Raw genomic sequence first — 23,891 nt, forward strand, 5'->3', positions numbered from 1 at the left:
CTCTTGGGTTCATAACCACCACACAATTTGGTTTAGAAAGGCTGTTATGGGACAAGAAGCTTCTTCATTTGTGCACTTATGTCTACATACATTAGAAGGGAAGTAATAGGTTCTAACTTTCTTTCCATTGGGCTTTTTTGGCAGGTTCCAGAGGACAGGAAATCACAATACGTGGGTCAGAAACGAGCCACTGCTTTACTGGCCTCTCACCAGACACAGAATACAATGCTACTGTCTTTGTTCAGACCCCTAACCTTGAGGGACCTCCAGTCTCTATGAGGGAGCATACAGGTAGGTAACAGATACTGTGAACTTTTAGTTTTAGCTATAGAATTCAGCTATAGAATTTATATATATAATATATAGAATTATAGCTGTAGAATAAAATTATTATTTCTTTTCAGTCCTCAAACCTACTGAGGCACCAACTCCACCACCTACACCTCCTCCACCTCCCACAATTCCTCCAGCTCGGGATGGTATGTTTGTTTCTAGAATTATTCAATATTTTTGTGTAGTTGCTCTACTACTTCATAGTTTACCTCCATTTTTCATATCTTTAAGTGGATTTAAAACTAGCACAGCATTTTAGAGAAATGAAGATTGAGACCTTTCCTAATGCCATCCCTTTGTTCTAGAGCTTTACCAGACTTTCCCAGTGCCATTCCTTTGTTCTAGGGCTTTACTAGACTTCAGCATTTCCTGGTTTAGAACAGCAAGATGAAAACCTTAGGGGGAAGAATTATTGATATTCTATACCTCTGCAGAAAGTCTATGAGATCATCTGCTCTTAGCAGACAATTCATGTTTTATGGTAGCTGATCAGAAAAAAAAAAGTAATTTACAACTGTTACATTTGATTCTTGAACTCTTTCACATTTCTTGAAGTTTTCTTTGATCTGTTTTAATAAATGTTTTTGTGTAGAGCATTAGTCATCTGCCAGGTTGAATGTGTGGTAGTAGACATTTGCTGAGTATTTGTCATTACTGAATTTTCAAATTTTGAAGCAATATTTATTTCATGGTGATATGGTTAATGTATTTTAAGGGTTCCTTTTCTTGGATTTTCAGTATGCAGAGGTGCCAAAGCAGACATAGTATTCTTGACTGATGCTTCCTGGAGTATTGGTGATGATAATTTCAACAAAGTAGTGAAATTTGTTTTTAGTACAGTAGGAGCCTTTGATTTAATCAATCCTGCTGGAATCCAGGTAAGTTTGTTATTCCCATTAGGTACATTTTAGAGGAAAATTCACGATGAACTGAATTGTTATTTTCTTTCAGAATGCTGTCATTTTGTGTATTAGATTGTTGTAAAACACATGTTTATGGGTGTGCATGCCTATTATTTATTAAATATATTTGCCATTTTATAAATACAAGGGAAATCCAGTCTATTTAGAGATATTAATATTCTGAAATACAAAAATTAGTTTGTGGGAATCCTCCAGGTAGAGAAATGGGATGATGTATGGTCAGTTTTATATTTTCTTTATTTGTATATGGTGTCAACAGCTGGCACACTGCTTAGTTCTTATATCCTGAATTTTATCTCTGTCATAGCAGAAATCTGTTTTAGGGACATTCTGACTTTTGACTGAGGGCTGCATTTTAAATTCTCAGTGTAAAAAATAAGTCTTGTGCATGCAGCGTCCGACTGGCTTGCCATTGCTGAGCTCCATAGAATCCCACTGCACTGAATAGCAGAATGGCTTTGAAAAAGATACTTGCAGAAGCCTTTTCATGCTGTGATAATATGGGTCTGCTCCACAGTGGGCATAGTTAAATATGAGAAGGTCCTCATGATTTATTGGTGCATTTTGAGAGAATAAACAGTAATAGCTAATGAGGGATAGACTTTCAGGAGTTCTGAACTGCTCATAGTTATGTCAAAGTAACTTCCTGCCAGGTTTCTTACAATAAGCACTGCACCATTATCAGTTTTCTTCTACTTGTAGGAAGCTGGATGAAATCAATGTCTAGGTTCCCATAAGCACTGCTCTTTCACTTTCTCTTTCATGAAATTAATGACACGAAGTCTGAAAAAGTTTCTTACATGGTATTCTGGAGTGTTGCAGAGAGCTGCAGGTGCAATGCATTTTCTTTGCTTAGAAGGCTGACAGGATATTTGCATTGTTAAAGGTCTGCTTAGTAGATACTGTACATCTACTCAGAAGTAGAGAATAGGCATATATACCTCACCATAATAATAGCAAGAATTTCATCATATGCATCTAAGGCCATATTACATTTTATACACAGAAGAGAAAGAAAGAAAAGAAAGAAAGGAGAGAAAGAAAAGATAGTTATGTGCACATTGCTCTGATGTCTATATATAAAAATACATGTGTGCATGATCAGACATATTTGAAAAAGAATTTCTGATTATTTAAGGCTTATTAACATACAAATTTACATATTTCAATGGAGAGAGTTTGCCTCTCCAAACTCTCTGTGGAGGTCTGAGACTGAACACTGTGTTGTATTCCATTTCAGGTTTCATTTGTGCAGTACAGTGATGAGGCAAAATCGGAATTTAAACTGAATACATTTGATGACAAAGCCCAGGCTCTGGGAGCTCTTCAAAATATTCAGTACAGAGGAGGAAACACAAGGACAGGTAATTCTGGGCTGTAATTATACTTAATTAAGATAAAATATTTTCAGAAACTGCATCATTATCCTAGTATTGCATGGCTGAAGAAGTAGGTTTTTCTGTTGTGTTTTAGCTCTGTGGCTGTTGCCCTTACAAAGTAAAAGAATTCTTCTCTTATGGATAATAAGGATGATTCCTTGTTTATTGTACACTTTGCAGGCAAAGCCCTAACATTTATCAAAGAAAAGGTTTTGACTTGGGAGAGTGGCATGAGGCGAGGCGTTCCCAAGGTACTGGTTGTTGTCACAGATGGTCGGTCTCAGGATGAGGTGAGGAAAGCAGCAACGGTCATACAGCACTCTGGTAAGCCATTCACAGCATATTGCTTCAATTATCTGGGAATCATTCACTCATCCTTTAAGGACTTGGAAATGCATTCTGAGTATTTGGGGAAACTTCAAAACTATTCAAAGAATTTGTGCTCTCTGGACCTAGACTTATATTTTCTTTCTTAAGCCTTCTCTCTGGGAAAGGATGTGGCTTCCCAAAGATTTCAAGTAATTCCTCATGCATATAATTTCAAAGATGTGGCATTTGGTTACTTCTTCCTCTTTTTGGCACGTGAACCCCAGAAATCTTTGGGAAGTGTACTCCATAGTAGTGCTTATGTTTTAATGGGCCTGGTTTGCTGAGGTTTATATTTTATCTGGTATAAACCAGTGGATCTCCAGGTAAAGTTCAGGAAGGAGCTGGGTTTGAATGGATCCTCTGAATGGTTGCCTTTTGAGCTAAGAAGATCCCTTGTCAGATTTGATGATTGTGGCTTATGTGAGTGTAGTAATCTGTGCCTATCCCAGCACCTGGCATTTTGTGTTTCAGTGCATGAACCACCTAGTCCTGATCTCTGAGCAGGGAGATGTTGTACATCCTTATGGGAATCACATGCGTGTAAAGCACAAGTAGTCATCTTCTCTGTCTCTTTAATCTGGAAAAATTAGCTCTGTCTAGATGGTTTCTCAGGCTCCCTGGACAATATGCTTCAGTGCTTTACTACCCTACTGGTACCCACCTTTGTCTTGCATTGCACTTAAGTCTTTCTTCATGCTACTGAGATTGTTGTCTTCATTTACCTAGTTAATCAGGAAAGAAGTTGATCACTGTCCACTGTAATGGGCCTTCATATCTGAAACTTGTTGTCACCTCCTCTTTCTGTCTTCTCTTTTCTAGACCAAACAAACCTAGTTCCTTCAATCTCATGTTAATCATGTTTTTGAAACCCCTTATCATTTTTAGTTTCCTCTCTACTTGCGTTGTTTTCTACACATATCAGCGCATGCTCAAAGCTGGACAGAGTATTTGAGCCAAAGTTTCACCAGGGGAATAATTGCCTTCTTAAAAAAAAAACAACCCCAAAAAACTTTTATCATTTGGAATAAATGTGAATTCTGCTTTCAGCCTCCAACTGGCTTTTCCAATGTCTATGTAGTTTCTCTTCAATTAAATTTACGCCTGGTGATATGAATGACTTCTATGGTCTGGTTCTTCTCATTTAACTTAAGACATCTCATAACTAAATGTCTAGTCTAAGGTCATTGTCTAGAGTTCTTTTATGACTGGTGAAGAGAGCAATAGATAGGAATCTATAGACAATTACTTTTCCCATCCTGAAGTCAGCATGTTAGGGAGCTAAGATGAGTTGTTTTCTGAATCTGCCCATGTCTATCTGGTGATTATCAAGAAAAACTAGACAACTTAACTGGGAAAGTAGAAGTTGGTGAGGTGAATGCCACTCTAAAAAAGAGAATCCGAGAGGCATGAAATGCAAGAGATGGAAACAGATAGATAACTGGATAACTAATGGTCTGTACAGTTTTTGGACCCAGGACAGATTTAAAGTACTGTAGAACTGAGAATTTTGTATCAAAGAGTGAGGGGACTATGTAGCCAAGGCTGCATGAAACTGGATAATGCCCAAAAAAACAATGAAAGAGGAGAAAGTTTTGAAAGAAAGATGCAAAAACCTTCTGAGCTTTGACAGGGTGAAAAGAGAACTGGAATGTGTGCTCATAGGTAGCTCCTCACAAGTCAATGGTATGTGCAATATTGGCATGAAAAATGTTAATGCATGTTTACAGCATTTCAAGTAACAAGTGTTCTTTTTACAGGCTTCAGTGTCTTTGTGGTTGGTGTGGCTGATGTAGATTACAATGAACTGGCCAAGATTGCCAGCAAGCCGAGTGAGCGCCATGTATTTATTGTTGATGACTTTGATGCCTTTGAAAAGATCCAAGACAACCTCGTCACCTTTGTGTGTGAGACAGCTACCTCAAGTGAGTAGAAGACATTGGTTTCCCTTTTCCCAAATTAATGTGTTTACTTAAATACTGCTACAAGTGAGTGGTGGGCTGACCTCTGCTAGATGCTGGGTGCCCACCAAAGCTGCTCTATTGCACCCCTTCTCAGCTGAACAAGAAAGAGAAAATACAATGAAAGGCTCATGGATTGAGATAAGGGCAGAGAGTAATCACTGAACAGTTACCATCATGGGCAAAATAGACTCAATGTGGGGAAAAAATAAATTATTATGAATGAAACCAGAGTAAGATAAGGATAAATAAAACCAGATATTAACAACATTCCCTCCGCCCCTCCCTTCTTCCTGGAGTTAGCTTTACTCCCAGTTTTCTCTATCTCCTCACCCTGGGCACCACAGGAATATAGAGAATGAGGGCTTGGTCAGTTCTTCCCATGCTGTCTCTACTGTCCTTCCTCTCTGGAGGGAGTAGTCTTCAAACTCTTCCCCTGCTCCAGTGAGGGTCCTTACCATTGGAAACAATCCTCTATTAACTCCTCCATATGAGTCCTTCCCATGGGCTGCAGTTCTTAATGAACTGCTCCAGTGTGGTTCACAGAATCACAGAATCACCTTGTTAGAGTTGGAAGGAACCTCTGGAGTTCATCCAGTCCAACGCCTCTGGTCACCTAGAGCAGGTTACAGGGGAATGCAGCCAGGTGAGTATTCAATTTCTCCAAAGAGGGTGACTCCATGACCTCCCTAGGCAGCCTGTTCAGTGCTCTGCCACCTTCAACATAAAAAAGTTCTTCCTCATATTGAGGTAAAGCTTCTTGTGTTTTATCTGTGGTCTTTGTTCCTTTTTCTATTGCTGGGCACTCCTGAAAGGAGTCTGGCACCATCTTTGTGACACCCACCTTTGAGATATTTATATGTATTAATGAGATCCCCTCTCAGTGTTCTCTAGACTAAACAGGCTCACCTGCCTCAGTCTCTCCTCATGAGAGAGCTGCTCCAGACTCCTCATCATCATGCTCCACTGCTGGAACATTTCCAGGAGCTCTTAGTCTTTCTAGTACTGGGGAGCCCAGAACTGGACACAGCACTCCAGATGTCGCCTCACTAGGGCTGAGCAGTGGGGCAGGATCACTTCCTTTCACCTGCTGGCCACTCTTCGTGATGCACTCTAGGATACTATTGACCTCTCTGGCTGCAAGGGCACTGCCAGCTCATAGTCAGCCTGTTATCCACATCCCACATCCTTTTCAGCAGAACTGCTGTCTAGTAGGTCAACCCCCAACCTGAATTTGGGGTAATTCCTCTCCATGTGCAGGACCCTACACTTTCCCTTGTTGAACCTCATTAAGTCCCTTCCACGTGGTGCAGTCCTTCAGGAGCAGCCTGCTCCGTTGTGGGTCTGTCATGAGGTCAACAAGTCATGCCAGCAAACCTGTTCTGGCATGGGCTTCTCTCTCCATCGTGCCATGTGTCCTGCCAGGAATCTGCTCCAATATGGGCTTCCCACAGTGTCACAGTCTCCTTCAGACATTCACCTGCTCTGCCATAGGGTCCTCCAGGGACTGCAGGCAGATACCTGCCCTTCTGTGGGCTTCAATGATCTGCAGTGAGAGCCTGCCTCACCACAGTCATCACAACAGGGAAGACCAGGAATGTAGTGGAATCTCCTCTGGTGCCTGACAGAGTTGTTTCTCTCACATGTTCTCATCCCTCTCTCCAGCTGCAGGCAGTTGTGCCATTCCAACAGACACAACCCCCAACCCCAGCTACCACCCCTTGTTGAATGTGTTAGCCCCCAGTCACCAGCACCATTGCTGCTGGGCTCAGCCTTGGCCAGTGGCAGGTCCGTCTTGGAACCAGATGGAACTGACTCTGTTGGACACAGGGGAAGCACCTTGCAGCTTCCCACAGAAATCACCCTTGTAGCTCCCCCATTACCAAAGCCTTGCCACACAAACTGAATACAATTTCCCATCTTACTTAAAGTACATCAGAAGATATGTTCATATTAAAAAGTTAGATTTCAGAATAACTGGATATAGTTCAAGGGAGCAAGTTACCTTTTAAAATTTTGAAGTGAGCACTATTTTATGTAATCTAATCTTACATTTCAAAAATACTAGTAGAAGAAAAGAGTAACAGTCACTGACAACGTTAAGAAGTAGAATGATGCCTAATGTAAACTGCAGGCATAACAGGTCTCTTCTTTACCACTGGCATAGGTAAATAGTGCTAAAGATGCATAACGATAGTGTGTGATGCTGTTTTAAAATTATCTAAGTAAAGCTCAATTGTTTACTCAAGTGAAATCCTTCTATGGCAAAAATAAGAAATTCTCAGGCCTGTCATGTGCAACTGCGTGTTCCCTAGCTACCTCATCTGCTGGCTCCTGAGGAGCCACATAAATTTGCAGTTATTTCTTGAGAATCTGACAACTATTATGCAGCTTGACTCATGCCTTAAATATTCATGGAAAGACTGTGTCATTGTCCCTCTTTCTTCTTATGAATTATACTCTCAAAATATTTGGGGTTCATTTATCATTCCATACAATTTGTCAGCTTATAAATACCCTACTAAAAGTGATGAGTAAAGATTTTGACATTATGTCTACCACAGCTCATGAAACACCATGACAAATGTAACAAAAACTGTCTCATAATTAATAATAGCAAGGACTTCTTGGTAATAAAACTTTCTGAAGTATACATATGTTCATATCCTGTTCATTCAAATTAGTAGTTTTGAATTATATATTGTTTTATGTCTTTCAGCTTGTCCTCTTATTTACTTGGAAGGATACACTTCACCTGGTAAGTAATTATCTAATATTTCTTCATATGTTCATTTGTGTCTTTTACAACTCTTCAGTGTTTCTTATTTTTAATTTTTTTTTCCTGGACTTAAAGGTTTCAAGATGCTGGAATCATACAATCTAACAGAGAAGCATTTTGCTTCTGTGCAAGGAGTTTCACTGGAATCGGGCTCTTTCCCAAGCTATGTAGCATATAGACTCCACAAAAACGCCTTTGTCAGCCAGCCAATACGGTAAGTAAACCTAAAAACTTATATTTAGGGTGACGACGTGATGAAGGATTAAGAGAGTTTATAGATAGCATTTGTGTGTTATGAAAAATGCATTAATTTAATGTTCTTTTTACTGAACTGCAAGAAATACACTCTGAAGAACACCTATCATTGTTTTCATTAAATGCTAATCTATTTCTTCCACTGCAATCATAGTTCACTATTAATCTAGTTGCTTATTTTTCTTGAGATTATGCTTTTTAACCATTCAAATTGCATATAATCCACAGTTTATACCTAGGCAGTTGAACAACAACCTCCCTAGCACAATGAATTCCACATTGCTGGACAGAAATGGTTTCAATATGGAGGGATTAGCATCACTTTTTCCAGAAGCATCATTCTTACTGCAGTAGGCAGCACATTGATGCCATTGATTTAGGGTAGTTTCTCCTCGACTTGCCTTATTTGGCAAATGGAGCAGGATTTTCAAGAGCCTGTGGTCTTAGAGCTTGGTTGTGGATGGGTAGTACGATGGTTATTCTTGCCAACATTTTTTCACAAAGGAAAAGGAGTTAGTTAGCAGTTAGTTTTAATAAAAGTGGTACCTTTCTCCCCCCCTTTTTTTTTTTTTAAACATTTGTTTCTCTCCTATTTTCATAAGTTTCAAAAAAAGGTTATTCTAGTTCAGAGGAGATGCCTAAAAATAGTCCATTGTTCCTATTAAATTTGGGAAAATTTAGTTTTCTTTTCACAGAAGCCTTTGAAATAATCTGCAATCCTTCCAGATTGTGTAAAGATCAGATCACAAGCACAGAAGCTGAGGTTTATGAAGAAATAATTTATTTTTACTAGCTTTCTGAGATCGCAGCTTTAAAAGTGGAGGAGTTGAGGATTTTTAAGTTCATTGGCATGATATTAATACCTGTAGGGATGATAGGTCTCTGACAGCATGGATTTTTGCAGTCTAGGGAAATACAGATAATCCCAGTTTTGCAACTCTCTTGCATTGATAGATATTGCATTTAGGATAAACTAATGAAAAGACAATAAAAAGATAGGCTTCACATTTATTTCAATTTTTTAGAAATATAGTGATACATGAATCTAATATCTACTAAAGACGTGGGATAGACTTGCCAGAGTATTCTGGGAACTTATTTTTCATGAGAATCCAGAAAATAAAACTCTAGACTGAGTCAGTAAAGCAATAAACGCATACTGATCCTAGTGGCATAGTTATTTCCATATTTGAAATAACTTGTTATCCCAGTTATAAAGTGTGCTGATATATCTACTTTATTATTTGAATTCTTGCACCTTGCTGTGTGATGATGTTGACTTAGTGATATGGTTTTTATTGCAGTGTTTCTAATTGTATGGGTTCATAAGCTTTTTCTAATATACAAAGCAGGTCCTCTCTTCATTTTAAGGTTTTTATGTTTATGTTCATGTGACTAAATCTCCTACTGAGCTCCATTATGATGGTTAAGGAGAAGCAGTGATCACCTCCTTTTTTACAGTTCTCTTCCAGCATTCCTTCCTTTCCCAGAGGCCGTTTCATGTATGTTTTTATTTACTTTTGGCTCTCTGATTTTTTAACGTATAACAGTCCAAATATCACAAATTTAAACCTGAGCCACTAAAAAATGAGCAGAAGCCCAAGTGCATCACCAATTGCAAAGAAGACATTAAATATTACATCACTTTATCTATGCCTGAAGGGCAGCAATAGTTAAATGCTGTTGCCTGACTGAAGTAGGCCAGATGAAAAAAATGAATAAAGCTGCGGTCTTTTTTTTCTGTATTTATCATCAAGGAATTTAAAACATGTGTAGTCTGCACAGAATTTTGCCACAAGAATACATACCCAAGAGTTCTTGGTCAGTTCTTGGCATCCTCTCTAACTGTGATTCTGGGACCAACTGAAAACAGGCTGTGAATTCATCTTAGCAAATCACAGTGTTTTTGTATCACAATGGTGTTTTCTATTTGAGAGAGTAGTTAAAATGCTCTGTTCCACTAAACACTGTGGCTTTCCTGTTACTCTTGTGTCTTTTCTTTGTAAAAGAACAAATGGTGATGATCTTCGTCCTGTGTTTCCATGAAAAAATAAAAGTCTTTATATTGTCTTAACAGGGAGATTCATCCAGAGGGATTGCCACAGGCGTACACTATCATTCTGTTATTCCGTCTTCTGCCTGAATCCCCCAATGAGCCTTTTGCAATTTGGCAGATTACAGACAGAGATTACAAACCACAAGTTGGAGTTGTGCTTGATCGTAAGCATGATTATACTTATTGCATAGAGAAGTTACATATTGTGTTACTTTGCATGTGTTCTTACCAAATATTTCCGAACCCAAAGCATTTCTACATGATAAAAGGATTATACATTTTTAGTTTTGAGAGATTTCTTTTAAACTTTGTACATCTACAGTTAATCTAAGAATAATTCATCTAAACTACATTTCAACTTTGCTATTAACTCTAAAATCAAAGGAAAGTTAATCTATATACTTACAGGTCATGAAGATAATCTATGATTTGTGTTTACCCAAATAAGGGGTAAACTAGTTTTTATCTGTAAGTGTGTATTAGGATGGTGGTTTCAGTAGTCCATATGAAATGATATGTGTTATTTTTATTTATTGCAGCTGCCAGCAAAGTGCTGTCATTCTTTAACAAGGATACAAGAGGAGAGGTTCAAACTGTAACTTTTGATAATGATGATGTAAAGAAAATATTTTATGGAAGCTTCCATAAGGTAAAGAATTGAAATTATGATGTTTCTTTCTGAAGTACTGTTATTTTAAATAGAAGACAATCAAGCAGAAGTCATTGTCAGGTGACTGTATCTGGTTTTTGGATAGTACTTTAAGTTGACATAAGGACCTACAGAACATGTAAAACAAGATCTCTGAAGTTATAGGTCTTCTTTGAACCAATGTAAGAGATTTGTCATGAATTTGTTGACTGTGTGAGTGGAGGGATATCTCTGAAGAAGAAATTGTTGCCTGGTTTCTGCCACAAGAAAGAGGAAGAATAAAAGTTAAAGTGGAAGAAAGAAAGGAAAGGAAGTTGTGGTGAGAAAAGATTGCATGGGACTATAATGATTTGAAATAATTCAGAGCAGAGGAAGATAGAGCCAGAGAAAATGAATTGGCAGGGAACCGATGTTGGGAGGTCAATAGTGGTTTTGATTTTTTATTTTTTTTTTGCTTAAAATGCTGGGCCTAAAGTATTCCAATGTCATGTTAACTGAGGAGGCAACAAGAAGCAGCGTGAGCTCATGAAAGGTCACTTTATGATTTAGAATGAAACTTAGAGTTTTTGAATTGACAAAATGGCTAGTGAAATATTTACATGTTGCTGTATCTACCTTCACTTGTTCTAGATTTGTGCTTGTTTTTCTAATTTTGTGCACCAAGTTATGAAAATTTGATATTGCCAAGCTTTCTTACCTCTAGTCATCAGGAAGTGCTTGACTCAGGCTACATGTATACCTAAAAATATTTTTAAAATATTTTCTTGCTATGTTAAATATTTATGTTTAGGGGAAGAATGTGAGCTGAAATTGCAACATTTTTGGTTAGTTGAAATGTACATTCTCATGTTTCCATTTATCTCCCTTCTATTTAATTTAGTTTTCATCTGATGACTAAATATGGCTTGAGTATAACATTTGTTGTCTTTTATGATACCATCTTCTGCATGACTTGTCACTATCAGCATTCCTTTGAGGATACTGATAAGGGGTTGCATCTGTCAACTTCAGACACTGGAGGCCAAATCATCAACTGAGCTTTGCTAGACTGAAAGCCAGGAAAAATAACTGGTGCCAGCATTATAATGTTTTGAGATTTCATCTGTTTAAAACACAGGTGATTACGAAAATCACACAGTACTATAAAAGCTATTGCTTTCCTCAGAATTTGGAGTAACTTCCCAAAATGGTCTTATATTGTATCCAATTATTTTTGTTTTAGAATTTATGGCTGGTTATTTTAGAATTGAAGCCTGATAATTTTTGTATATATGAAGAAATGTTTATGTCATGGATTTTGTAGCTGATAGTTATGAGTAGCTTTGGATCATACCTACATTAAGCAGCCTTTGTTTTGTCTTTGACATTTGCCTTTTTTTTTTTAAATAGCTTAGTAGGACAATGCAATTTTAAGGAACTGCATGAATCTAGTGGAGTAAGAAAAACTGTCAGTAAAGGCTAGGATGTACCTTGTTTTCATATGAAGGCTGAGTCATCCCCTAGAAGTAGTGTTTAGACACAAAGCAGTATGTAGGATGCTTCATTTTAGATATCATTGTGAGAGCTGACACCTCTTCATGCCAGTGGTGTGGAGCTCTCCACATGCTCTACTGTCTGTTTTAAATATCTGTCGCTAATTTACTTGATGTTTAGAATCACGTTTTTCCTTATAGTTTCTCTAAATATGATAGAGCTGAGCAAATTTATCTGACAGCACTTACAGTGATGTTCTGCTCATTTATCAGAGCAAGTAGGAAAAAAACCTGTGACCCCTGCTAGCTGCTAGAAGTTAGCAGTTACGTAAAATTTTTTATTATACTTGCTAGTGGAAAAAAATTACAGGGCAAATAAAAATCAAAAATTTTGTATAATTTTAATAGTTAAATACAGTAACAGATATGGAGAGAAAATGATCCTAAGTTTCAAAAACTGAACAGGAATAGCAGTGATTTGCATATTATCTTAAAGCTTTACAACTATGAATTCTTGTTTGATAGACTATTTCTTAAGAAAAAATTTCTCTGTTACTTAATGCAATGTGTAATTCCCTGTATTTTTTTCCCAGAAAGGAATCAAAAGTTCAGATTTTGATAACAGTTAAAGTAGTTGGAAGAGTCTTGGTTTAGAGCTATATTTGGGATTTTCCACCATGAAACTAGGCTGGCTTTTCTGGCTTCTCTCCAGATGATTACTGAGATTGCTATCTCAGTCAGGTTAATGATGGCATCATGGGCTTCCCCAGCCCACCTGCTGGGAAAGCCTTATGCATCAGCTTTGCTGATTAGCTCCTAATAATGGATAGCAGTAGTTTCAGATGGATGAAGGAAGGAAAGTAAGATTAACACATTTCCGAAGGTACTTTTGCAATTTCTCCTACCATCCAGTTTCAAAGAAATGACAAATCTTTACAATGCAAGGAGATGTTTTCCAAAATATTAAACATTTCTGTGGCTTTCATTTGATGACTTACTGGCTCATTTAGTGAAATACAGTGAACTACACCTAACTGTGGGGAAATTTATTTTGGCATACTTGAACACTCTGTGTAGCATAGCCATGGTGAAAGATGTTGAATCTGGCAAGTTTCATAGGAAAAAATCTGACTGCCTGGGACAGTCATTAAATTTATAACTGATGTTTTGGAGAGACAGACAACTTCTATTTTCTTATTCTTACCACACTAGATTTCCTTTCAGCTTGCCATTTTACAGTAGTTAGCAAGAGGAAATTTGATAATGAGTGTATATCTTTCTGCTGATATACATATGGGAAATTAGTTTGCTTGGCTTATTGATGATTCACATGGCAGCAGATCAGAACACCATCAAACTTTATCTTATAAGGTAGCTGGAGAGAAAAATTAAAGTGTATTTTCTTTCCTAAAATGTCGTAAATGATATAAATAATCAGAACTGATCAGAACAGATTCTTTATGTTGGTGAGTTAGAAACTGTTGAAAACCAGATGTATTGGGGTTGAATACAGAGATGTGTTATTTACTGTAAATACCAGATGCCTCCTTTAATTAGATTTATTGCATAGGCCACGAGATTCAGGCTGGAATTCAGATCTGGCAGTAAACCAGTGTTTAAGTGAGTGAGTCAATGACTTGGGAGAGCTCTCCTTATTTTTGATTGTTGGGATTGCTTCTTCCTTGGATGGATAGGTGATGCTCAGCAGTTATTCCTGTTTGAACCTTTTCAAGCTGATCAACATTCTGATGTAGATTTACCTCTCCTAAATTTTTTGTGGTAATGAAAATATAATCTATATTTGTTATGCAATGTGTTTTATTTTATTTAAATTGTGACAAATGCTTAACATTGCAGTAGAAAGACTTGCATATTATGTACCTTTCAGAATTAGTAAATTACATCTGTGATGTGTTTCAACTAGATGATGCAGTAATTAATCTGTAAAATTTGGTCATATAATCAAATGACTGAGTATATAATGTACAAATTATAATGAATTTAAAGTTTTGGCATGGCACTTATTTTGTTTTATAGAAAGTTTGGCATGTAATACCAAATTACACTTTGGACACACACATTTATCTTGCAATTTTTTTAAATTATTTGCCAAATTAATACTGTTGGGAATTTTAATTAAAAACCCCACTTGGATACACAACACTGAGATATAAAGTGTAAGGACATAATTTAAAAAGAGTTTTGGATAAGCTGTGCCGATGCCTTGGAGACAAGTCTGCATGGGAAAATATTTAAAAGGGGAAAAAAAAAGTAAAAAATCCCAGGAGATTGTTCAGGCACTTGTTGACTCAAGACGTTTTGGGGAATCTCTCAACTTTATGCCAATTTTTAAAGCAGTCATCAAATAGCAATATGTTTCTGTATGGTTATGTACTGTGATAGGAGAAGATTTAAAACATAAATACATCAGGGATTCTTTTCTCCTGATCTTAATGTGTTGGTACTTTAACAATTGCATAGATGTTATAATGATGTATATGAAATATGTGCTGTAGGTAAGGTTTATAAAGGCCCTGAAAACTTTCTGTTGCCTGAAGATGCTCTTTCATCCACTGCATATTAGAAGTGCTAAAGTGACCCTTGTTTATTTCTCAGAGACTCCTAAATATTTTCTGTGCTTTCAGAGAAATGTAGAAAATTCACTTTCGTAACATTTGCCATATAAATATTTGGAAAGATAATCTTCTCTTAGGTTTTGTATGTTCCTGTTTAAGGTTTACTTTGTTTCCCCCAAGCACTTCATTCTCAGCTCCTGGTAAACGTATTCTCTTTTTATTACAATCATTCCTTTCTCCCTCCCTAAGTGTCTTCTATTTCCAATAATTTATCTCTTCCTCTTCCCTTTTTCTTCCCTCTTCCCTGTTTCTTCTTGTTTTGTCATATGTTTTGGTAACCAGATTTCTCTCGTGGAAATCTTCTCTTGCATCTTCCATTATTCTGTCTTGTTCTGGGCGGGCTTCTTTGGTCACTTCCTGTATCTCAATGTAGTTAATGCCTCTTGAGTCATCTGTGGAGACTGAACTCTGTATCTTTGGGTCTGAAACAATCTACTCTCTGAACTACAGTCTATCAGCCAGTGGGCAGGCCTAGGCTTATAAACATCTTGTGTGGTCCCAGCCATCAGAAGAGAACAAGAAATGCTTATATTCACTTCCTCTCAAAAGTTCTTTCATTTTTTTACTTTTATGCCATCTTAAAAAACATTTAGGCAAGCTTTTAAAATAGTTAATAATAGTTCAGCTATTACATTAAAGAGTATTTCTTAGCTGTGCTTGTGTGTTCATCTTACTGACCTTCAACACATTCTAAAGAGGTTATAAATGTCATAGACTTTCCCTGAGTTTGAATTTTTCCACCAGTTGGAAGTAAAGCAGGATTACTAGGAATAAAATTTAAAACAGTAATACCAAATCAGTGAAATACTATTAAAGTGTTAAAGTAACTGCGTCCATGTGCCATGTCTAAATATTTAGTTAAACTTTTTTTCAGGTCCATATTGTTGTAACTTCGTCAAATGTTAAGATTTACATTGACTGCAGTGAAATACTGGAAAAACCAATTAAGGAGGCTGGCAATATCACAACTGATGGCTATGAAATACTTGGGAAACTTGTAAAAGGCGACCGAAGATCAGCAACAGTAAGCAATAAATGTGAATCCGTTCATTATTGCAAGACCTTGAAATTTTCTGAGGAAAAAGATTAGGGATTGTTGGGAAGCCAGTGTTGCATCCAAAACTTTCAAGCGTCTGTACTGTCAAACCCAATGTACTTAACTGAGAAGTTTGGTTTTTATAGCTTCTTGTTCTAGCAGAACTGCAAGAACAAAAATGTAATAGCTGGAAGTTGCACTCAGGTAAATTCAAACAAGAGCAGGAATTTTTTTCTTTTAATAGGGAGAGCAGATAGTAACTGAGTGTATATACTGTGGATTGTCTATTATTAGAAATAAATGGAGGAGTAATTTTTAATGTCCACAGATTTAATACTTAACAACATACCTAACTTAATGATCTTTCAAGAGTATTACTTTCTTTTACAGTTAGAAATCCAGAATTTTGACATTGTATGCAGTCCAGTTTGGACTAGCAGAGACAGATGCTGTGATCTTCCTTCTATGGTAAGTATAAATGAATCAGAGGCTATCCAGAAAAATGTTATTAACAGTAAATTTAATAATATAACTATTAGGCTGTTATTAAACCTTGTACTGAAAACACATCTAAATCACAATTGTCAGAGCAGCCTTATTTCAAGGTTTTGTGTCTGAGACAGTAAGGTTGTAATGCTAGAACTGAGCCCATTAGAGATGGTCCAAAAAATGTCTCTTATATTTGTCTTCCAGAAATGTTTCAAATTCTAGGTATTATAAATGGGGAATATATATATATTTATTTAATCTGTTCTTAGAGTAGCATTCAAAAAGTAACTATTCTTTGTCAGCACGAGCTGATTGTCAAATGCATATAAATACTAGAACGACATTTTGCTTGTGCCTCTATTTTGAATGCCTTGTATAGCTCACAGAGAAAATTTGCTAAAAATATAAAAGATCCTGTAGAAACATTTGGAAACCACAGTGTAGCAGTGAGTTTTACTTGGACACAGGACAATAGAGAATCTTCCTGCTATTGTTTCAGAAAAGCATGCTCCCCCTAAGTACATTTCTTTAAAAGGACAGTAATACGTTGTGATTGAATTTTCAGAGAGATGAAGCAAAATGCCCAGCTCTTCCAAATGCTTGTACCTGTACTCAAGACAGTGTGGGACCTCCAGGACCTCCTGGACCAGCTGTAAGTTACCAGCTGTAACTATTCACAGTAGACAAATTTTCTGATTTTTAAATTTTTGGAAGTAGTTTTGTGTTGGTCTGTGGTTTTGTGAAACAAATGTCAGTCAGAGATATAGTTTCTTATCAATATATCCTTAACAACAAGGTAATCCATTCCCTTTTGTTCAGCTCCTACCACACCTACTTGGTTGTATCATCTTTTTCTGTATTTCTAGTGTGATCACTGAGATTAGCTCCTTCTTGTCTGATAGGCTGAAAGACTCTGGCCCAGTCTCTTGCACATCATGTACAAGATATTTTTAATGGACTGTGAAAATATTTTTCCTAAATTCAGAGTCAAGATTTCATTCCAGGGAAAGATCCTTTACTCTGTCAGGGGAAAAAAATTACTTTATTTTTTATGGGGAGAGATAGTAATTTATGGAATGGACATACTCCTATCAATTGCTTTGAATACTAGGGAGTTATACTCAGGCCAATAGTCATACTTTGAAGCTATCAAAAGTCTGCATGAGGAATGTAAAGACCAGTTAAGTTGTCTGGTAGTCTACTAGAGAAGTATTCAGAGATTTTGATGAACATAAATTGAAGTTTGTGTCTGCAGAGACAAAAATCAAAATAATAATTTTTCGTGGGCTGAATTTGCAAGGTTGAAGCTGATGTGGTTTTCCTGAGTTACTGATGCATATTTCATTCTCCTACTCTTTTAAACAGTGTGATCTATACACTCAAAACTTCGAAGCTTCACTTAAGAGTTTGTTAAGGAGAATGCATAACCCACACCAGTATTATGCACATTTGCTTTCTGTGTATGAACTACATTTTCTTTCCATACACTCAATTTAGGGTGGCCCAGGAGCTAAAGGTCCCAGAGGTGAAAGGGGTTTGACTGGATCATCTGTAAGTATATTTCCCCAAATGCATTTATAATGATATTACTACATGCTTAGCCATATGAAATTTTTTATGCTTAGTTTTAGTCTAAGAATGTGGCTTAAAAATTTAGTTGAAAATATGCCTTTATGTTACTTATATATATGATATATATGATACTATATATCACAGCCTGTGTTGCCTCAAAGGCCTTCACCACACGTCAGGATACTGGGATTATGTGCATCAGAGTGTTAATACACACTCAGCAACATTATTGTTCTCTCTTCTGTACAGAGGACATGGCAATACTTCTAATTGGCACTGCCAGAGGGCATGTATTGGCCTGAGATTGCCAACATGAATTAGAGAATAGCTTATGAAAGGGTATGCCTCTTGAACAACTATTTCCACCATTGTTCTGAAGTATTAAATGTGTCTCCAGGCTTCTGACTTACCTTAAGTGTCTAACCCAAAGGATTCTGCAGTTATGGATTTCAGACGGGATTGTCATTTACAATTTTGTTTTCATTTTCTGCTTTAAGGGGCCTCCTGGTCCTCGTGGTGAGACAGGTCCTCCGGGCCCTCAAGGTCCCCCAGGTCCACAGGGTCCCAATGGGCTGTCAATCCCAGGAGAACCGGTGAGTGGCCCTTTTGAATGCCATCAGCAGGCAATGTGTGTGATGCCAGAGCTGTCCATGGGGATGGAGGTCTTGGGAAGAGGGTGGCAGCTTTGCCAGAGCATTCATTTGTCCCTGCAATGCAGAACTATTGTGAAACACATCTCTTTCTGAGACAAGTCTCTTAATACAATAGCATTTTCTGTCCTGAATGTTACATGTGCTTATGGGATTCTAATGAAGGGATGAAGTCTGAGTGCTGTAATGTAAGTTTAAGTTGTGTTACTCTGTTTTCAATCTTAATGGCTTTTCTGTAGAGTTGCCAGGCATTCCAGTTTAAGGACTCAAAATTATCAGACTGTGGTACAGGAAAATTAAGCATGCAGTATTATTTGAAGACTTTCTCACAGACTTATATGTTCAACTTCTGGAAATGTGATGTATTCTGTAATAATTTGTGAAAATTATAGGGCCGTCAAGGAATGAAAGGGGATGCTGGCCAGCCTGGACTCCCAGGGCGATCGGTAAGTCAAGGCTTAGACAAAATAATGTCATTTTTGCACTGTGTCTGATGCAACCTGGCTGCTGGACAGCTGTCTTTGACATCACTAGGAGTCATAGGCTCTTCTCATACCTCCCTGGGCCAGAGTTTTGGAAACACTGTTATCTTACATTTACAAATCTGAGATGTAAGTAGTCGTAAAGCATTCAAAAGAGCAAAAAAACCCAGCTGTGCTTGGTCAAGCCAAATGCCCATCTGGACAGTTGTGAATGTGAAATAACTGACCATTGGATTAGGAAGAGTACTCTGATAATTCCCCAGGAAGGTCTCTCATCTTCTGACCACTTGCAGTTAAATATCTTCCTAAAATAAAGATTTGCTGAACTTTTGCTGAATCTTTCTTTAACAATGTTGCCTAATTACTTTCTACTTTTGGAATTCAAATGGCCTTGGGACATTAATTGTATGCTTTCTGAAAGAAGAAAACAATGTTCAAGTTCAGTTACGTGCAGATTTCTGTACTGTAAACTATACAAGGAGGAGAAAAAATTAGGGTCTTTTTTAATTGGCCAAATTTACAGATAATCTAAGGTCATTGATATGCACATGTCATGAGATAATGAATATTCCTTGGTTGTCCTTAATTTTACTGATGATAAAAAGACTATATGAGGAATGCTTAAATGTTGTTGTGGACTTAATTTCATATATCAGACAAGGTCAGTCGTGAGCCAAGGGCCTTGTATTCTTTACCTGTTTCATTAGTCCTTATAACCCTGAGTAATATACTTTTATGGAGTAGTAATGTCTTGTAGGAAGCAATGTTACATGTTAGTGTACAATGAGATTAGACAGAAAGGAGGGAAGAACATATATACTTGAGATATATGGAATGACATAGCAGTGATGTTTGTTCTGTCATGGATACAATTTCTCACTCTCTCCCTCCAGGGAACACCAGGATTACCTGGTCCTCCTGGACCAGTGGGACCTCCAGGAGAAAGGGTAAGGTTTCCTCAGTTTATGTTCTGAAAAGTCCAAGTAATGTAATTTTTGTGTTTTGTTGAATTTTTCCCCTTCTTTATATATCTTTCAATTTTCAACTGTTTTTTCAAGAGGAGTCCTTTTATCAGCATCCTTTCTGGAGAGACAAAAGCAGAAGGGTTGGAAACACCTCAGGGGTGGAAACCTCCCTAGACAGCTATTGGTAGCCAGGATAGGTTCTATAATTGCCCTGCTCCCTCCCCTGACTAGGTTCTCAGCTGCCTTCACTCATAGAGCAGTGTGTCCCCTGGGCAGGGCTCTGCCAAGGACTCAGCCCTGCTGTCTTCCTCACATTGTTGCTGCTGCAGGGGATTCCTTTGAAACTCTGCTTATCTCAACATCTGGGAGATGTCATATAGGTAAGGAATCTGTGCCAAACATACTGTTGAGGTCAGGCTTGTCCCTAACCTTTGGCTATCAAGAGCTTCTTTGGATGGAGAACTCTGAAATCTCTTACTAATGAAGGGCATGTACACAGGTATTTCATTGTGGAGTTGTTGCAATTCCTTTCTTCTAATTGGAGTCAAGTAAATCTCTTTTGTCATCTCAGTGGAATATCACCTTTAAGATGACTGAAGCAATTATTTGCCTTTACAGTCAAAACTATTAGCCAATATATGCATTTACAGCTGTCCTTTAGTGGGAATTGATAGCTGGAAATGAAAATAGATGACTGTGATAGCCAGTTGCCAAAGAGGATACTGTTGGATTGGTGGGTCATGGACCATCAACACTGACTTGTGAGTGCTATGTTGGATTACTGGAATGGGATTTCTCAGCATTCATTCTTGCAGGGGAAATATCTGAGCGGGAGGTGGCTGTCCAGTTAAGTATAAACCTCTGATTGTCCAGTTAAACTATGAATGAGAGAACAGTGAAAAGAGAGATTTTGCTCCTCTGGGATAGAATAATGATTACTTTTCTTAAAAATATTAAGAAATATTAATTGCATTTTCAGTTAATCAACAGCAGCTGAACATCTAAAGTATCTGAAGCTCATTGTTCCATAGCCTTGTCCAGCATGATTTGTGATAGCTGTTTTATAACTTATATTGTGGATAGCTTTTAAAAGAAATGCTAGTAGTAATCAGGAGTATTGCAATTACATAATTGTAAAGGTCATTTTTCTCTAATCTTGCTTTTATTTTTGAATAGGGTTTCACAGGAAAAGATGGTCCCACAGGTCCCAGAGGCCCACCAGGACCAGCGGTAAATATAATTTTGTCTTTGATATACTCTGAATTAAGAGATCTGAGCCAAGAGAGAGTCACATTGACATTTTCAATTTCTGTCAAATATGAAATGGATCCTTTGCTCAATCTCCTAAATGGGTCTGAAAAACTCTTGGTAGAAGGTGAGCAGACAGCTGGTCAAAGCATTCATAACAGTGGTTTTGAAACTGATTTGTGCCAGGGTAAATAAGGGAAAAACCTGTTTATCTGCTTCTTTAGCCATGATTTTTTAATGCATAGCTAGGTCTTCTGAGACCAATTAGCTCATTACTTTTACACTGGTGAGAACAACCATGGTTAATACAAATTTTTCTTGACAAGAGTATTTGAGGATTAGTTTTTGCTTAAAGAGCTGCTTCATTGTGATTTTGTGGGACCATGCTAGAAAAGAGACTGGCTGTTAGAGAAAAAGCCTATGTTGGGTCAGAGAGCCTGAGATAGAGAACTTGCTGCAGCTCCATGTCACCAGGTCCCACCTATAGCAATTTGGAAGGTGCATTTCCAGAAGGCAGATGTACACAGAGCAATGTTTGCATTACATAATATAGACAGCAATCTCCAAGGCAGGGTATTATTTGGGCTGGCCCCACTCCCCCACAATTGCCTTTCTCATGTTCCTTTGTGAATGTGTAGATGAGCTTTTGTTGTATAATCTGATACTGGTCTTTTAATTTTTTGTATTTATCTAGTATCACTAGAATGGCTTATGGTCTTCTTCTTGTGGATTTTTACATGCTTCAGAGATCTGCTAGGTGAACTTAGAAGGCTTTTGTACTGCTTTAGGAATCAGCCATTAAGAACAATACCAAAACCACATACACACTCTCTGCAGCTTTCAGTGCTGAAACGCCTGTTAAACTGTGGTGTTATGTAGAAGAACACATTTCCAAGAAGAAACAAAGTGTTTATTCCATAAAAAATTTTCAAGTCTTATATGTATCTAACAGAAAGCAACCTGATAGGAACCAGTTTCAACAATGCTTTGTACTCAATATAGTAACACATTTCTTATTAGTGCTTAAGTTGTGTATTTCCACAATTCATTTTACATGTCTTCTGTTGCAGGGTGCTCCCGGAGTTCCAGGAGTTGCTGGCCCAAGTGGAAAACCAGGGAAACCAGGAGATCGTGGGACACCAGTAAGATAATGATACATTTAGAGTATCAAATTTAAAATTACAGTCTGTTGAACATGAGACTTCTGCTGCTTTAAATATCTTCTTGCACTTATGATGGTGGTTAATACAGTGGAGCTGACCTAAACCCACAACAAGTCTTTTTTAAAAAATAATTTTATTTTTACAGTATGCCATTTTGCTGAGTTTAATAGTTGGGGCTGGAAATTGTGGTCTCTGGTTTCCACTAAAAAGATCGTAGGCTATTATATGCCAAGACATATATTCATTCCTACACAGCATAAGCATGAAAAACTAGGTCAGCAAAATGATTGTAAAGTCTTTACATTGGTGCATGTGTGTAGTAAAAAAGTGATAAACTCCTGAAGGTGGACAATCTTTGGTAATATTACATAATCAGTTATGTTTTGCAAATGTTTCATTCTTTTTACAATGCTATTTTAAAATTATTTAGGAGTGGTTTCTGTGGGTTCTATTCAAACTTTTAAAGTGCTTCCTGAACAGGGAGAAAGAGCGGAAGGTGCTACCTCCCACCAACAGTTTCAGGAGAAATTTAGTTTGATTCATTTATAGGATCTCTGAGAAATTATGCTTGAGTCAGGAGTGGAGACAGCAAGTGAAATGAGAAATCATTCATTACTTGTGAATAATGTATGGCAGTCATCTAGAATTTTCCATCCTGCCTCAGTGTAGCCGTATATAGAAAAGCTGGATAATTTGAAAGAATATATTGTAGGTTGAGGAACTCAATGGCCTTGAAGTGGAAGCTCCCAGGAGCACCGGGAAGCTGGGTCATTTTCTCATACGCACATTGAATTCAGTCTGTGTTTGCCAGGCTATAAATTCCATTTCTCCTTGTAGTAGACGACTACTTAGGTGTCTTAGGAAAGTCTTGAAGCTTTCCTTCCTTTAGATATACATCGCTAATGGGATATTTGTGCTTAGTTACATGTTGAATAGACAGGGCTGGAGCACAAAGTGCTGTGCTTTGTTCACGAGGGAGCTTTAAATTGTCAGGTGTATCTGATTTTTCCTTCACCTGAGATAACGGATAGCTGACCCAGTTCAGAAGCAAATATCTTCTGCAGGTAAATAATGTGTTTAGAAGTAAATCTGGCTACAAGCCCAGTTTAAAGGCTTTTGCAAAGCAAGGTAATCAACTCCTGTCCAAGCACCATGTCTAAATTCTCCTGCACTCTAATTCTTAAGAATTTCTTTCAATTAGGAATACATTTTTTCCCCCACAGTTATTGCACTTTCTTGTAATGGGACACTGCACATCATATTTACCATTTCTAATGTTTCTAGAACAGATCCCAGCAGGAATTCTGGCTTGTACCTTGCACAGATGTTTTGTCAGATTCCTGGTGGACAGAATTTCAGGGCCTTCCTTTGTTTGCAGTATTACAGTTGCCAAAGGTGCAGCCTGACAGCCAAATGCAACTTGCACTGTCATGAATCATAATTCTGCCTGAAGAGAAAGATAATGAGGCTTCACATT

The 23,891-nt window shown here is 37.5% G+C and overlaps 1 protein-coding gene across 6 annotated transcripts in view; it reads left to right on the forward strand.

Annotated features, from left to right (window-relative positions):
- The window catches only part of COL12A1 (collagen type XII alpha 1 chain), a 98,196-nt gene that overhangs the window by 62,106 nt on the left and 12,199 nt on the right, over positions 1-23,891 (forward strand). For all 6 annotated transcript variants that reach the window (XM_088162152.1, XM_088162153.1, XM_088162151.1 and 3 more), the window contains 19 exons: positions 145-291; positions 405-479; positions 1,072-1,211; positions 2,497-2,620; positions 2,816-2,959; positions 4,762-4,926; positions 7,682-7,720; positions 7,817-7,955; positions 10,074-10,216; positions 10,592-10,701; positions 15,684-15,833; positions 16,236-16,313; positions 16,900-16,986; positions 17,832-17,885; positions 18,404-18,499; positions 18,949-19,002; positions 19,932-19,985; positions 21,180-21,233; positions 22,322-22,393. In XM_088162152.1, the coding sequence (XP_088018278.1) occupies positions 145-291; positions 405-479; positions 1,072-1,211; positions 2,497-2,620; positions 2,816-2,959; positions 4,762-4,926; positions 7,682-7,720; positions 7,817-7,955; positions 10,074-10,216; positions 10,592-10,701; positions 15,684-15,833; positions 16,236-16,313; positions 16,900-16,986; positions 17,832-17,885; positions 18,404-18,499; positions 18,949-19,002; positions 19,932-19,985; positions 21,180-21,233; positions 22,322-22,393 (1,925 nt within the window). The remainder of the gene's footprint in view (positions 1-144; positions 292-404; positions 480-1,071; positions 1,212-2,496; positions 2,621-2,815; positions 2,960-4,761; positions 4,927-7,681; positions 7,721-7,816; positions 7,956-10,073; positions 10,217-10,591; positions 10,702-15,683; positions 15,834-16,235; positions 16,314-16,899; positions 16,987-17,831; positions 17,886-18,403; positions 18,500-18,948; positions 19,003-19,931; positions 19,986-21,179; positions 21,234-22,321; positions 22,394-23,891) is intronic.

This window comes from Sturnus vulgaris, chromosome 3, assembly GCF_052056855.1.
Source record: "Sturnus vulgaris isolate bStuVul1 chromosome 3, bStuVul1.hap1, whole genome shotgun sequence".
Classification (NCBI taxonomy): Eukaryota; Metazoa; Chordata; class Aves; order Passeriformes; family Sturnidae; genus Sturnus; species Sturnus vulgaris.